This window comes from Echinops telfairi, unplaced genomic scaffold (assembly GCF_000313985.2).
Source record: "Echinops telfairi isolate 266 unplaced genomic scaffold, ASM31398v2 ScPeMD7_7410;HRSCAF=8448, whole genome shotgun sequence".
NCBI classification, from domain to species: domain Eukaryota; kingdom Metazoa; phylum Chordata; class Mammalia; order Afrosoricida; family Tenrecidae; genus Echinops; species Echinops telfairi.
Window position 1 is genome coordinate 21,738,463 of NW_022111310.1, and position 13,501 is coordinate 21,751,963.

A 13,501-nucleotide genomic window follows, 5' to 3' on the forward strand; every position below is an offset into this window, starting at 1 on the left:
GAGACCCAAAGCCCATTAGTAGGCCACTGAAGATCCCCTTGCAGAGGGATCTTGGGGAGGAGACGAGCAAGTCAGGGTGCGATATGGCAATGATGAAAAATACAGCTTTCCTCTAGTTCCTAAATGCTTCCTCCCCACCCCCACTATCATGATACGAATTGTACGTTGCAAGTCTGACTAGACCAGAGGATGTACACTGGTACAAATAGGAACTGGAAATACCGGGAATCCAGGTCAGATGAGCCCTACAGGACCAGTGGTGTGAGTGGCAATACTGGGAGGGTAGAGAGAGAGTGGGTTGGAAAGAGGGAACCAATTACAGGAACTATATGTGACCTCCTCCCTGGGGGACAGACAACAGAAAAGTAGGTGAAGGGAGATGTCGGGCAGGGCAAGATATGACAAAATAATAATTTATAAATGATCAAGGGTTCACGAGGGAGGGGTGAGCAGGGAGGGTGGGGAAAAATGAGGACCTAATGCCGGGGACTTAAGTGGAGAGGAAATGTTTTGAGAATGATGAGGGCAATGAATGTACAAACGTGCTTTACACAATTGTTGTATGTATGGATTGTGATGAGTTGTATGAGCCCCTAATAAAATGATTTAAATTAAAAAGTGTAATACTACTCAGCAACCTAAAGGAATAAATTGCTGCTACTCCAAATGTGGTGAATGTAAAAATGTGGAATAAGTATGGGGTTGCTGAAAGTAAGGGGTTCCGTAGTTCAAACCCACTAGTTGCTGCATGGAAAAAAGATGAAATTGCCTGCTCTTGGAAAGATTTACAGTCTCAGAAACTCGGATATGGTTAATATGAGTTGGAATTGACCCAATGTAGTTTGATTGTTTGGTTTGGGTTTTTGAGTAAATGAAGTCATACAAGAAAGAATAAATTTTCTAAGAATCCATTTATTTTGTTAAAGTCCAGAAAATAGAAATGTATACTATATGCAGGCAACACATCAATGGTTGCCTGAGGACAGAGATGGGCTGGGACCAAGAGGTGAGATAATAAGGGGTTACAAAGGCTTATAGAATTATTTTGAGACATGATAGGTATATTTTATGGATTTGATTGTGGTGATAATTTCAAAAGTGTGTACACACATCAAAACATCAAATTGTACAATTTTAATATGCATAATTTAAGTCCACTGCTGCAATAAAGCTGTTAAGCACAAGAGGTAGAATTTGTGCTCATTTTGGTCCCCTAATAGACCAGGGGGCCTCCTCCCACCAACTGCTGACACATATTGGATGTTACTTGGCTCTTGCCACAATAATGCCAAAAAAAAAAATTGTCCCAAAACTCAGTGGTATAAGACACTGATTGTCCCAGTTACAAGTGTGCAAATCGGTACTCCCTGGCTATGCGGAAAGGATGCCAACTGCGTGTTGTGCTCATATCTATTCCTTATGTTTCTTATTCTACTTGGAACAGCAGCGAGCCAGGCAGCATGTGAGGTCTGCTCCACATTTCTCCTGCATCTGGGTTGGTAGAAAATCACTACCTGGGCCATACTCTTTTGATAGGAGATCGCTAGAGAAAGGAAGTCCAAGCCAAACTGGAGATGCAGGTATATTGCATTTGCTTATGTAGAATCTATGTTCCATGGGGCAGCAAATGTCACAGTGAAGCCCAAGTTCAATGGGGTGGAGTAAAGACTCAGTCCCCAGTGGGAGGGGGAGAGAAAAAAATATTTATTCAGCAATAATTTACCACATATATGACCTCTGTAAGCAGAGGTTTATATGTTTAACCACTGAGATATGTGATTTATTTAGTATAATATTTATATTATTGCCAATTTTGATAATAATATTAGATGTACCCTTGGATCCTGTAGGATCTGGAACTTTCTGTGTTGTTTTGGGGTTTTTTCCCCAACCAATAAATGCCCCTTTTTGCTTAAATTGGTTTAAGCTGATTTTCTTTCACTTAAATTGAAAGAATCGTTACTAAATGTATCTGTGCAGAATAATTTCAAACAGAGAAAAGAGTGTAATCTAGTCATATATGTACACAGATCAATATAAATAAATATATGTATATAAATATATATAAAATGTATATTTGAAAACTTATTATGTGACAGTATTTCAAGTACAAGATTTCATTTAGGACTCATCACCCTTCAGCCAAGTTAGAATCCTATTGCGCACTACTTTGTTACTGGAGAAACTGAGGTTCAAGTTGATAAAGACAAGCTGAGAGCCAAGATAGACCTCTCAAAGCAAGGGAATATCCTCTTTCCAATGAACCATGTTTTGCTCATGAACCAATCAACAAAACATGACATCAGAAAGATTTAATGTATTTCGCTGTCCCCAGACAAAACTAAAGTTAGTTACTTTCAGGGAACCAAAAACCAAGCCATACTCACTGCCTTCCAGTCAGTCCACTATGACCCTCTGGAACAGAGTAGAACTGCCCCCATGGGTTTCTGAGACTGTAACTTTAGGAAATAGAAAGCTTTATATTTCTCCCAACAAGCAGATATTGGTTTCAAGCCTCTGACCTCTCGGATAGCCACAACACCACCAGGGCTCACCCTCATTCAGAGAGATCAACATCTGTTATGTAATTTTAAACACTCTCTTCCAACTGTCTTGGCTTGTTGTCACTATTGTATATACTACCCTTAGACCATAGGGTAGTGTGTTCTAAGGTTAGTAAATTCCCCTGTTTCAATACAGTCATGGACATTGAGTAAACCATGGATATGCCATCCAGGGACATGACTTAGAATCCAAGATCTTCCATTTACTGGTATGAAATATTTGGAAAATTACACAAACATCCATTGACTCAGTTTCTCCCTTTATGAAATGGGAAAATAATGTATCTCCTATCTATCTGTTTTGAGAGTTAAATATGGTATACTGAAATTTTTAAAATAGTATACAGATTGAAGTTACCATTATGATTAAAATAACTAGTAATGATGCAGTGGTTCTCGACCTTCCTAAGGCTGCAACCCTTTAATACACTTCCTCATGTTGCGGTGACCCTCCAACCATAAAATTATTTTCATTTCTACTTCATAACTGTAATTTTGCTACTGTTATGAATTGAGTGACCCCTGTGAAAGGGTCGTTTGACCCCAAAGGGGTCACAACCCACAGGTTGAGAACCGCTGAACTAGAGGAAGTAATCTCTACTGGTAGAATTGTAGTTGTTAGTACAGGAAGTGGGGATATTTGTCACTCAATGATTCGGGCCAGGTTTAGACCTCATCCCTATCATCAGACTCTGAAGGAGCCCAGGTGGTGCAATGATTAAGTACTTGGCTGCTAACTGAAAGATCAGCAGATCAAATCTGCAAGCTTCTCCAAGGGAGAAAGATATTACAATCTGCTTCTAAAGATGTATGGCCTTGTAAACTCTATGAGGCCTGTCTTCTCTGTCCAATAGGATAGTGGTGAGTTGGAAACAAATCAACAGCAGTAGACTTGGTTTGAATTTAGATAGATGCTGTTTACATGTCTTAGACGTGTGTCCTAGAGAAACAAAACCACAGAAGGACATATGAGCTACATGTTATTGTTTTGGGTAGGTGCCATTGAGTCAACTCCTACCCATAGCATCCTTATGCACAATGGAATGCAACACTGCCCAGTGTGCACCATCCTCATAATTCCTGAACCCATTGCCGCAGACACTGTGTCAATATCTCCTTGAAGGCCTTCCTCTTTTTCATGGCTCCTTTGCTTTACCAAACATGAGGTCCTTCTCCAGGGACTGGTCTCTCCTGGCAATATGCCCAAAGCGTGCAAGACAAAATCTTGCTATCCTTGTATCTAAGGAGCACTCTGGTCATACTTCTTAAAAGAGAGACCAATTTGTCCTTTGAGCAGTCCATGGTACTTTCTGTAGCACCACAATTCAAATTCATTGATTCTTCTTTGGTCTCCCTTATTCAATGTCCAACTTTCATATTCATATGAAACAATTGAAAATACCATGGCTTGAGTCAGGAAAAAATGCACTGGATAGAGTTGTTCCATTAGGATAGTTTCTTCTCTGCCATGCCAGCAGGCAAGCCTTTCTCTGGTTCTCAGCCTCTTGGCCTGGCTTCAAGCGTGTTTGGGTAATGTTACAAATATCTTTCAGGGCTGCCAAAGATGACCAAAGGGCAAGCTACTCCACTATGTTCTAAACCTGAAGACTTTCAGCACCATCTCTGTGAGTTAGTAAATCCAGCTTCCCCAATTTAGTGTCAAGAGCTACCCCACTCCACAAACCAGTCTCCTTCCCCAAAGCACTCAGCTTTACTTTTATTGTGGGCCGAGGTGACCATCACTCTGTCTCATACTCTATCTGCTAGTTCTGCTATTGTTCCTACCATACCTCCACTGGAGTCAACTGTCTCCTGGATCAAGGAGATTCAATGTGAGAGTTCTAGGTTCAATCAGCATTATGTCTTCAAACTAATGGGTCAGCATGACATCACATGGACAGGATAAGTAAGTAAGGTCCCTCTGGATGAAATTATGGCATAGTACTGGAGACTCAGTATATTACTGAGGTTGGACAAGAAATGTGCAATCCTGACCTCGCCAATGGGAGGCAAGCTGCTTCTGGTGCGCCTCCAAAATCAGACCAATCGGTGCATATTAAGTGCCAGAAGATGTATTAATTTTCTCCAGCAATGAGTCACAGCTATAAGAACAACTGCAATTGGAGTTGCTATTTGGTTAAATTTAAATTAACCCACTGCATTCTCTAAGTCCCATCTGTATTTCCCCCCCATAAATTTTATGTACAAGCTAAAGAAGTGAATCATGAAATGGAGGGTGGCTATACAGTATCTGCCAAACCACTGAGAATCATGGCCTAGCCAAGTTGACATATAACATTAACCATCACATATGTCTTCATATAGTTTTGTAACCGGAGCTGCCTCTGATAGACTCAGAATATTGAGCCCTCAGATCTCTGATTACCCAGGGATTTTCCCAGCAATCTTTGACCTACTTCATAATCATCAACAGATCTCTTCACAATGGTTATAATGATTTTTCTCTTTTTCCCCCAAGAAATCTTTGTTAACTTCTAAGCTTCTGCTGGGAACAGAAGGCCAGGAAAGTGATTAATAGCCTTTGAATTATGATCCAACCAGGAAGGCTCTTGGTGGAAATTTATACTCAAAATGGTGAGCTAAAAGTATTTTAGCCCAGGTACTCAACATTCATTGCACAACCTAATTGCACAGAGTAGTATAATGAGAGCATAAGGGAAGCAGGTGAACCAGAGCTGCCAGTAGTGGCTAAAGGCCAGGGAAAAGGCCAGAGTGGGAAAAAGCAGCATTGGAATAGGCTTTTATCACCTTTATCAAAGACAAAACTGAGGCATAAAGGGACAAATGCATAAAGAGAGTAAAAGTAACAATGACCCATCACCCTCCCTCCAGTCCCCACACCTGATTTTTTAGTAACTTCTAGTATTCAACCTCTATACTGAAAACTTTATAATCACCAAATATAATCTTGAAAACAATATTGCGAGATATGACATTACTGTCTTTATTTTAGTACATGAGAAAATTGAAGCTTGGTAACTTGTCCAAAGTTGCACAGTAAATCTTGCTTGTGGGATTATAAACATGATTGTGTTAGACAGGATTCTCTAGAGAAACAAAATTAGAATGCTAATAATTATACACACACAGAGATAGATAGATAGATGTATAACATAAGAATTAACAGCTATTTAAATTATAAAGCAATACAAATGGCTCAGTGCAACTCACTCCCGTGAGACAGTTGTGAGACACTGGCAGTCCTTCAAGTCTTAGGGCTGCCAGATAGTCCTCTGTAGAGTAATTCAGGCTATCCAGGCACAGGCAGCAAACAACAAGGCAGGTCACCAAACAGTCAACCAGATGACAGGGTCCAAAAGTCCCCAGCTCAAGAGATGTAAATTCCAATGGTGTGGCAAAACAGGTCTTGAAGGAATCTCAAATTACAGCAACACAGTCCATGGGTTAGGTGTCCCACAGGTAGTGTAGTTTGCAAATTGTGGCAAAGAATAAGCAAGGCAGCCGCACACTGGTCCAATGATCAAAGAGCAAGAGCAAGAAAGGCTAGGCTCACTGAGCCATTTATCTCTCGGCCCTTCAATGAACCCCACATGTGTTTATTGGCCAGGTTGGCACAATAAACTAACTACCTCAATGACCTACACTTCAAAAGCCCTGCACTTCCCAGCATAACACTGCCATCAGCACTGCCATTGTGTTCACTGTATAAATTGCATCCTAGCCATCCCTGTTTTATAGATTAGTACATTGAGATTTGGCACAGGTAAGTAGTTTGCACAGTGCCCTGGCATAAGCAAGAAACAAGGCTGAGATTCCGTTCCAGATTTGGCTGACTCTAAGGATGATATTTTTTAGCCACTGCCATACCCATCTAATGCTGCCATTAATAAACAAAACTTTACACTAATATTTGATGCTATGGATTAAAATTCATCTTCTAAAAAGCATGAGACTCCCTTATTTTATCAGAAAATGAATCTGAGGATATTAGGGTGAGATGAATTGGAGGAAGTAGAGGCACATAGTAAAGGGGGACACATGCTACTAAAGCTTCTCTGACTATTGTACTGACACATTCGCTCCAATGGCCTGGAGGAGACCCTATTTTGGCAACTGATGATGACATTTATCTATACATGAAAGCCCCAGGGATCACGAGTTTAACATTAAAGAGTCAGCTACTTCCTCCACAGAAAGAACCCAGGTGCTTGATGAAACCACATTGTCCTTCTAACTGATTGGAAAATTGGCTGAACCAGTCTGCCAAGATGCATGCAAGCCACTGAGCCCTGCTAAGCTTCTCTGAGTAAATTGCAAAAATAAAGTACCATTTTCACTTGCATATGAAAACAAGTAAATGAATGCCTATTGCATAATTGCTGCAATGGGCCTTAACCAACCATTCTCATTTGCGATTTCATATTTCAATAAAGTTTTATCTATTTTTATTTGTAAATAAATTTGCTGCTGGTGGAAAGAAGACTCACATCCCTGACTGGTGCCAGGTTGTGGGGAAAACATTTATCCCAGCAATGAATTGTGTGCCGACCAGACAACCTCTGAGCTCCTCTCATTTCTCACCTTTTTCAGCTGCCTTGCCTACTTTGTCGTTCATTGCTTAGCCAATCGTCTTCAGTCCTACATAGAAATATGCTAGTACCCATCCCTTCAACAAATATTTACCAAACACTTATTATATGTCAGGTACTGTTTTTAAGTATGAGAGGCCAAGCATTAAATAACGCAGCCTGGAAGCCTTGCTTTCATGAAGTGAAGCATCTAGACAATGTTTTGTGTTTGTTTGGAGTGGGAGGCTATTGAGGGGTGATGTGTGTCAGGAAGGGAGTAGTAAGTAGCACAAAAATATCCCAAAACAGCGTCCTGTGGCCCTTGAATAATGCCCGCCCCCCCCCTCTCCCCACACCCCAGGCTAATTCCAGGCCTGTATGACCTTGGCCGCACTGTCCTCTGCCTTGACTTCATGATCTTCACGCTGCGGTTGCTGCACATTTTCACTGTCAACAAACAGCTGGGGCCCAAGATCGTCATCGTGAACAAGATGATGAAGGATGTGTTCTTCTTCCTCTTCTTCCTCGGTGTGTGGCTGGTTGCCTACGGTGTGGCCACGGAGGGGCTTCTAAGGCCGCAGGACCGTGAGCTCCCTAAGATCCTGCGGAGAGTCTTCTACCGGCCTTACCTCCAGATCTTCGGGCAGATCCCCCAGGAGGAGATGGATGTGGCCCTCATGGATCACGTCAACTGCTCCTTGGAGCAGGGCTTCTGGGCGCACCCGACGGACACCCGCATGGGCTCCTGTGTCTCCGTGTATGCCAACTGGCTGGTGCTGGTGCTCCTCATCGTCTTCCTGCTGGTGGCCAACATCCTGCTGCTCAATCTGCTCATCGCTATGTTCAGCTACACCTTCGGCAAAGTGCAGGGCAACAGCGATCTCTACTGGAAGGCCCAGCGCTACAGCCTCATCCGAGAATTCCACTCGCGGCCCGCGCTGGCCCCGCCCCTCATCGTGATCTCCCACGTGCGCCTCCTCGTCCGGCGGTTGCGCAGGCGCAGTGCTCAGCAGCCCAACTCCCCGCACGTGGCACACTTCCGGGTCCACCTGTCGAAAGAAGCAGAGCGGCGGCTGCTGACGTGGGAATCGGTGCAGAAGGAGAATTTCTTGCTGGCGCGCGCGCGGGACAAGCGGGAGAGCGACTCTGAGCGGCTGAAGCGCACGTCGCAGAAGGTGGACACCGCGTTGAAGCAGCTGGGACAGATCCGCCAGTTCGAGCAGCGTCTGAAAGGCCTGGAGCGGGAGGTCCAGCACTGCAGTCGAGTCCTGGCATGGATGGCTGAGGCTCTGAGCCGCTCTCCGTTGCTGCCTCCTGGGGGCCCAGCGCCCCCATCCCCGCCTGCATTCAGGGACTGAGTCGGCTGGCTGACTTCAAGGAGTAACCTCACCAGGGAGTATTGTTCCCAGCAAAACCATCCAGCCGGACCTTACTCCCTGCACCTGGCCTTGTCCTTGAGGTGGGCCCAAAGCCCACGGACTACCTCTGGGCATCCCTAGGCTACTAAATGCAATACACTGGGCCCTGCTCCTGGGAGAACCTGCCTCGCTGTGGAAGATCAGCCGCTGGTGCCCGGTGTGGGCTCGGACATAGCTGGGTGGAGGGTCCAGGGAGATCCTACTCATTTGCTCCCCAATGAGTGGGGGAAACAAGCCATAGGTCATTAGGTGGGAGCACCTTTGCACATCTGTGAAAGAAGGAGGGTGTGTTCCTATTGGCTGACTAGAGCAGGCAAGCACAGAGTGGCAGAAAGAGGCCAGGGTCAGCCCGTGGAGCATGTTTGCAGAAGTATCAGCGTACGAGAGACACATGTTGCAATGAAAAGCAAAATAATAAAAACTCTAAAGATCCCTATGGGAAACAGAAGAATTTCTCCCAAGTTGTCTCCCCCAAATATATTCCAAACTTAGTTGCTTGTGAATGACTATACACTTGGAGGTCATCAGGAGTAGATCAGGGGTCATTTGCCCTAAGAGTTATCAGCCATCTAGAGCAAGCAGTCACCACTGTTTATCCCACAATATGTAGGACCCACTCCCCTCTGATAAGGATAGTAGTTGTCTGTTTCCTTGTAGGAAATCCCAGATAGGTCAAACCTGCCCAAGGATGACCAAGGTTAGGCTGCCATCATGAATCTAGGGTCCGCCCATCTTGTCACATTTATACCCCTAGACCTTCCCATTCCTATGGGCACACCCCTAGCTCATCCCCTTCCTGTCACACTTATGCCTATCATACATCCCCTTCCTACGATGTGTATGCTTATTTTACTGCCCCTTCCTGTGATGTGTGGTTACCTGTTACTATGCCCCCCAAATGAGATATAACCCTTGGTGAGCAATAAATTTGGTGCTCTCTCCTGCACTTGCTCCCGGGGGCTCTCGCCTACTCTTGCAGCCGGGCTCCCCCCACGAGGACCACCAAGCGGGGTTGAGGTGAGCATGCTACCATGAATTGTGTCTGACTCCATTATTCCAATCTCTCCTCTACCTCTCATGCTCTCTATGACTTTACTATAATCTTTATTTATTATCACTGTAAAATTGCACCTAACAGACCTGTGATGATTTGTGGAGGACCCTCCTCACCCCACAATCCCTGGAGCAGACCCCTGGTAGGGCAGAATGAATTCCTCTGGAGAGATGTTTGGACACTACCTTGATTTCTACATCCTGATCATCTGGATGTTTATCCTCTGTGTTAGGCTGTGGTGTCTAGAGGACAAAACTATTGGCATTTATATATATATCAACTTTATATTCAGAAATAATTTTATATCAAGAAGGCAGCCCAGCCAGGTCCGACTCGAGCTCATGAGTTTCATGCCAGCTGGGCTCCTCTTAAAAATTGTGTACTGAGGTCAATGAGGTAGAATGATGAAACAGGAAGCAGGCAGATCATGTGTTTGTGGATACAGCGTGACATGTATCTAAGGTTGGTGGGAACATGGTAGGACAGTGAGAGCTCCTAGGTTATCAACCAGGTTCATCAGCCTGCTTGGGGACAACCCTGGAAGCAGATACAAAGTCCCAGCAAAGAGGGAGGTAAAGGGTCAGAGAGAAAGGAGAAGTTCCCAGGGTCTTTAAAAATGCAACATCCTAATTAAGGAATGACCAGGTTGGGCTCCACCCCTACACATTCACACAAGTTCAAGTTGACATAAAATCTAACTGCTACTTTCTTTAAACCAAAGACATTCTAAACAAATTTTCAAGTCTGACTCATAGCAACCCTAACAAAAAGCATAGAACTTCCCCTTTAGAGTTTCAGAAACTGTACATCTTTATGGGAGAGACAACCTCATATTTTTCCCAAGCAGTTGGGTTAAGATCGCTGACCTTTCAGTTAGAAGTCCAATATATAATCTATTACACTATCAGGGCTTTAGATATCCCTTATCATCAAGTCAGTTCTGACTCATAGGGAACCAATATAGGGTGTATGAGGATTTCTAAATCTTTATTGGAGCAAATAAAGACCGGTTCCTGGAAAAGAACATCATGCTTGGTAAAATAGAAGGGCAGTGAAAAAGAGGAAGATCTTCAATGAGATGGATTGACACAATGTCTGCAACAACAGGCTCAAGCACAACAATTGTGAGAATGGGGCAGGACTGGGCAGTGTTTGGTTCTGCTGAGCACAGGGGTATTACGTGCCAGAAACAACTCGATGGCACTGAACAACAGCAGCAACATTGGAGCAGATGCCCACATTATTCTACCTCTGAGTGGCTGGTGGGTTTGATCCACTCACTTTGGGTTAGCAGTCCAACACTTACCCAACAGTGCTATCAGGGCAGGGCTCTAATTCATTCTCTAATGTCTATAATCCTGGTGGAAATGGTAGTATTTTATATTACTCAAAATCCTTAGACTTCAAGTTTTATCGTGGTCCACACAAAGCCTGTAGACAGAAAGGAAACAAAAAGTCAACTAAAGACCATTGCCATCAAGTATGAGTGACCCCTTGTAGGGTTTTGAGAAGGGAAATCTTTAAGTGGAGCACATTGATTCATTTTATTTCTCTGAGCAGCTGGTGGATTTGACCTTCTGATCTCATGGTTAGCAGAAAACTGAACTCTCATCCTTTCTTCAAAGTTCCTTGGCTCCTCAGTGGATTAAGTTAAGAAATATGAGAGACTTCTTTGCTGAGACTTCCTTTGCTTGTCCTCCTGGACCTATCATGATTATCTCAGAGGAAACTCAGTAAGGGACATATCTAAGCTAAAGAATTATCCCCTGAGCAAACCCTGGTGGCACAGTGCTTACTCATTGGTCTGTGATCCTCATGTCAAGGGGTTAAAAAAAACCAACCAACAACACAAAACCACCACCAGCTGCCCCAGGGGAAATACAAAGACTGGGCTTTCTATGTCCGGAGAGAGTTAGAGTTGTGGAAACTCAGAACTCATCGCAATGACCAACACACAAACACACACACACACACACACACACACACACATCCTTGAGGGGGATGAGCAACAGAAACCCTGGGGGAAGGGAGACAGTGGTCAGTATGAAATATGAAAATAATAATAATTTATCAAGGGATCATGGCAGGAGGTGGCTCAAATAGAAAACAAATGTTTATAAAATAATTATGGCACCACATGTACAAATATGCTTGATACAATAATTGATGTATGGATTGTTATAAGAATTGTAAGAGCCCGCAATAAAATGATCTTTAAAAAAAAGAATCCCCGCCCCACCCCCCCCCTCTAAGGTTAACAGCTGATCTAATTTGTCAACATGTGGGTTCCTGGGTGCCTGGATTTTTGACTGCTGCATTCCAGTTCAAACTCTTACTGAGAATTTATATTTTCACCTCAGATAGACTGAATCTGCATCTACATTTTAACAAGTTCCTGAGGAATATACAAGAATTGCCTGAAGATGTTAAATTATGATTCTCATTCAGTACATCTGAGGTGAAAACACAACTTTTCAGCAGGTGGTCCAACTGTAATGAAGTGGTTTAAGGACCTTCTTTGTTTGCTTATCAATCCTTCATGCTGCAGTGGATAAGCATTTGGCTGCTAACTAAAAGGTTGGTTGGTTTGAATTCACTAATAGCCCACGATGAGTCACAACCCATTCAATGTGTGCCTTTGCTTTAGGTTTGGGATCTGCCTAATGTCCAGATGAGTGAGGGTTAGGCATGTTTAACTCTTTAACAAAAGAAGATAGAAAAATATGGGAGGGAGAAGCAGGAGGGAAGAAATAAGACATAGTTTCCAGAACTAATGATATACAGGCAAGTGGAAACGTGTGCAGACCATTAGAAAAATGAAACACCAAGAAGCTTATTATCACCCAAATTTGTAGACTAATCTATTACCAACCCCCCCAAAAAAGAAAGAGAGCTTATTTTATTTTAGTGTCATCAAATGTTGTTGTTGTGTGTCTTAGAATGGATTTGGACTCATAGCAACCCTAGGATAGAGTAGAACTATTTCATAGGGTTTGTGAGGTAGTAAATCATTATAAGAGCATATCACCAAAACAAAACAAAAATGAGCATATCACCTCCAAAATCAATAGTGAGGAGGATGCAGGAGGCCAGGTGGGGCATGATCAAGAGCACTGTAACCTAGAGGAATAACTAAAACCCCAGTAAAAGCTGAGCATGATAGTGGGACAAGAGGAAAGTGAAAGGAAATAGAGGAAAGAACTAGGAGGCAAAGAGCATTTATAGAGGTCTAAATACAGGCATGTATCTATGTAAATATATTTATATATGACTATGAGGAAATAGATCTATGTGCATATATTTATAGGTTTAGTATTAAGGTAGCAGATGGACATCAGGTCTCTACTCAAGTACTCCCTCAATGCAAGAACACTTTGTTCTATTAAACTGGCATTCCATGATGTTCACCTTCCCGACAAAGCAGGTGAATTAGCAAATGTGGTGAAGAAAGCTGATGGTACCTGGCTATCAAAAGATATAGCATCTGGTGTCTTAAAGGCTTGAAGATAAACAAGCGGCCATCTAGCTAGAAGCAACAAAGCCCACATGGCAGAAGCACACCAGCCTGTGTGACCACGAGGTGTCGAAGGGATCAGGTATCAGGCATCAAAGAACAAAAAATCAAATCATTGTGAATGAGGGGAAGTGCAGATTGGGGACCCAAGACCCATCTGTAGACAACTGAAATCCCCTTACAGAAGGGTCTCAGGGAGGAGACAAGCCAGTCAGGGTGCAGTGTAACAATGATGAAACATACAACTTTCCTCTAGTTCCTAAATGCTTCCTCCACCCCCCACTATCATGATCCCAGTTCTACCTTACAAGTCTGGCTAGACCAGAGGATGTACACTGGTACAGATAGGAACTGGAAACACAGGGAATCCAGGACAGATGATCCCTTCAGGACCAGTGCTG

General features: G+C 43.3%; 1 protein-coding gene across 1 annotated transcript; it reads left to right on the forward strand.

Annotated features, from left to right (window-relative positions):
* Positions 1-7,443: 7,443 nt before the first annotated feature.
* LOC101660917 (transient receptor potential cation channel subfamily M member 4-like) lies at positions 7,444-8,743 on the forward strand. Its single transcript, XM_045296544.1, has one exon. It carries the CDS (start codon positions 7,444-7,446, stop codon positions 8,470-8,472), a length of 1,029 nt encoding a protein of 342 aa, XP_045152479.1. The 3' UTR covers positions 8,473-8,743.
* Positions 8,744-13,501: the final 4,758 nt, after the last annotated feature.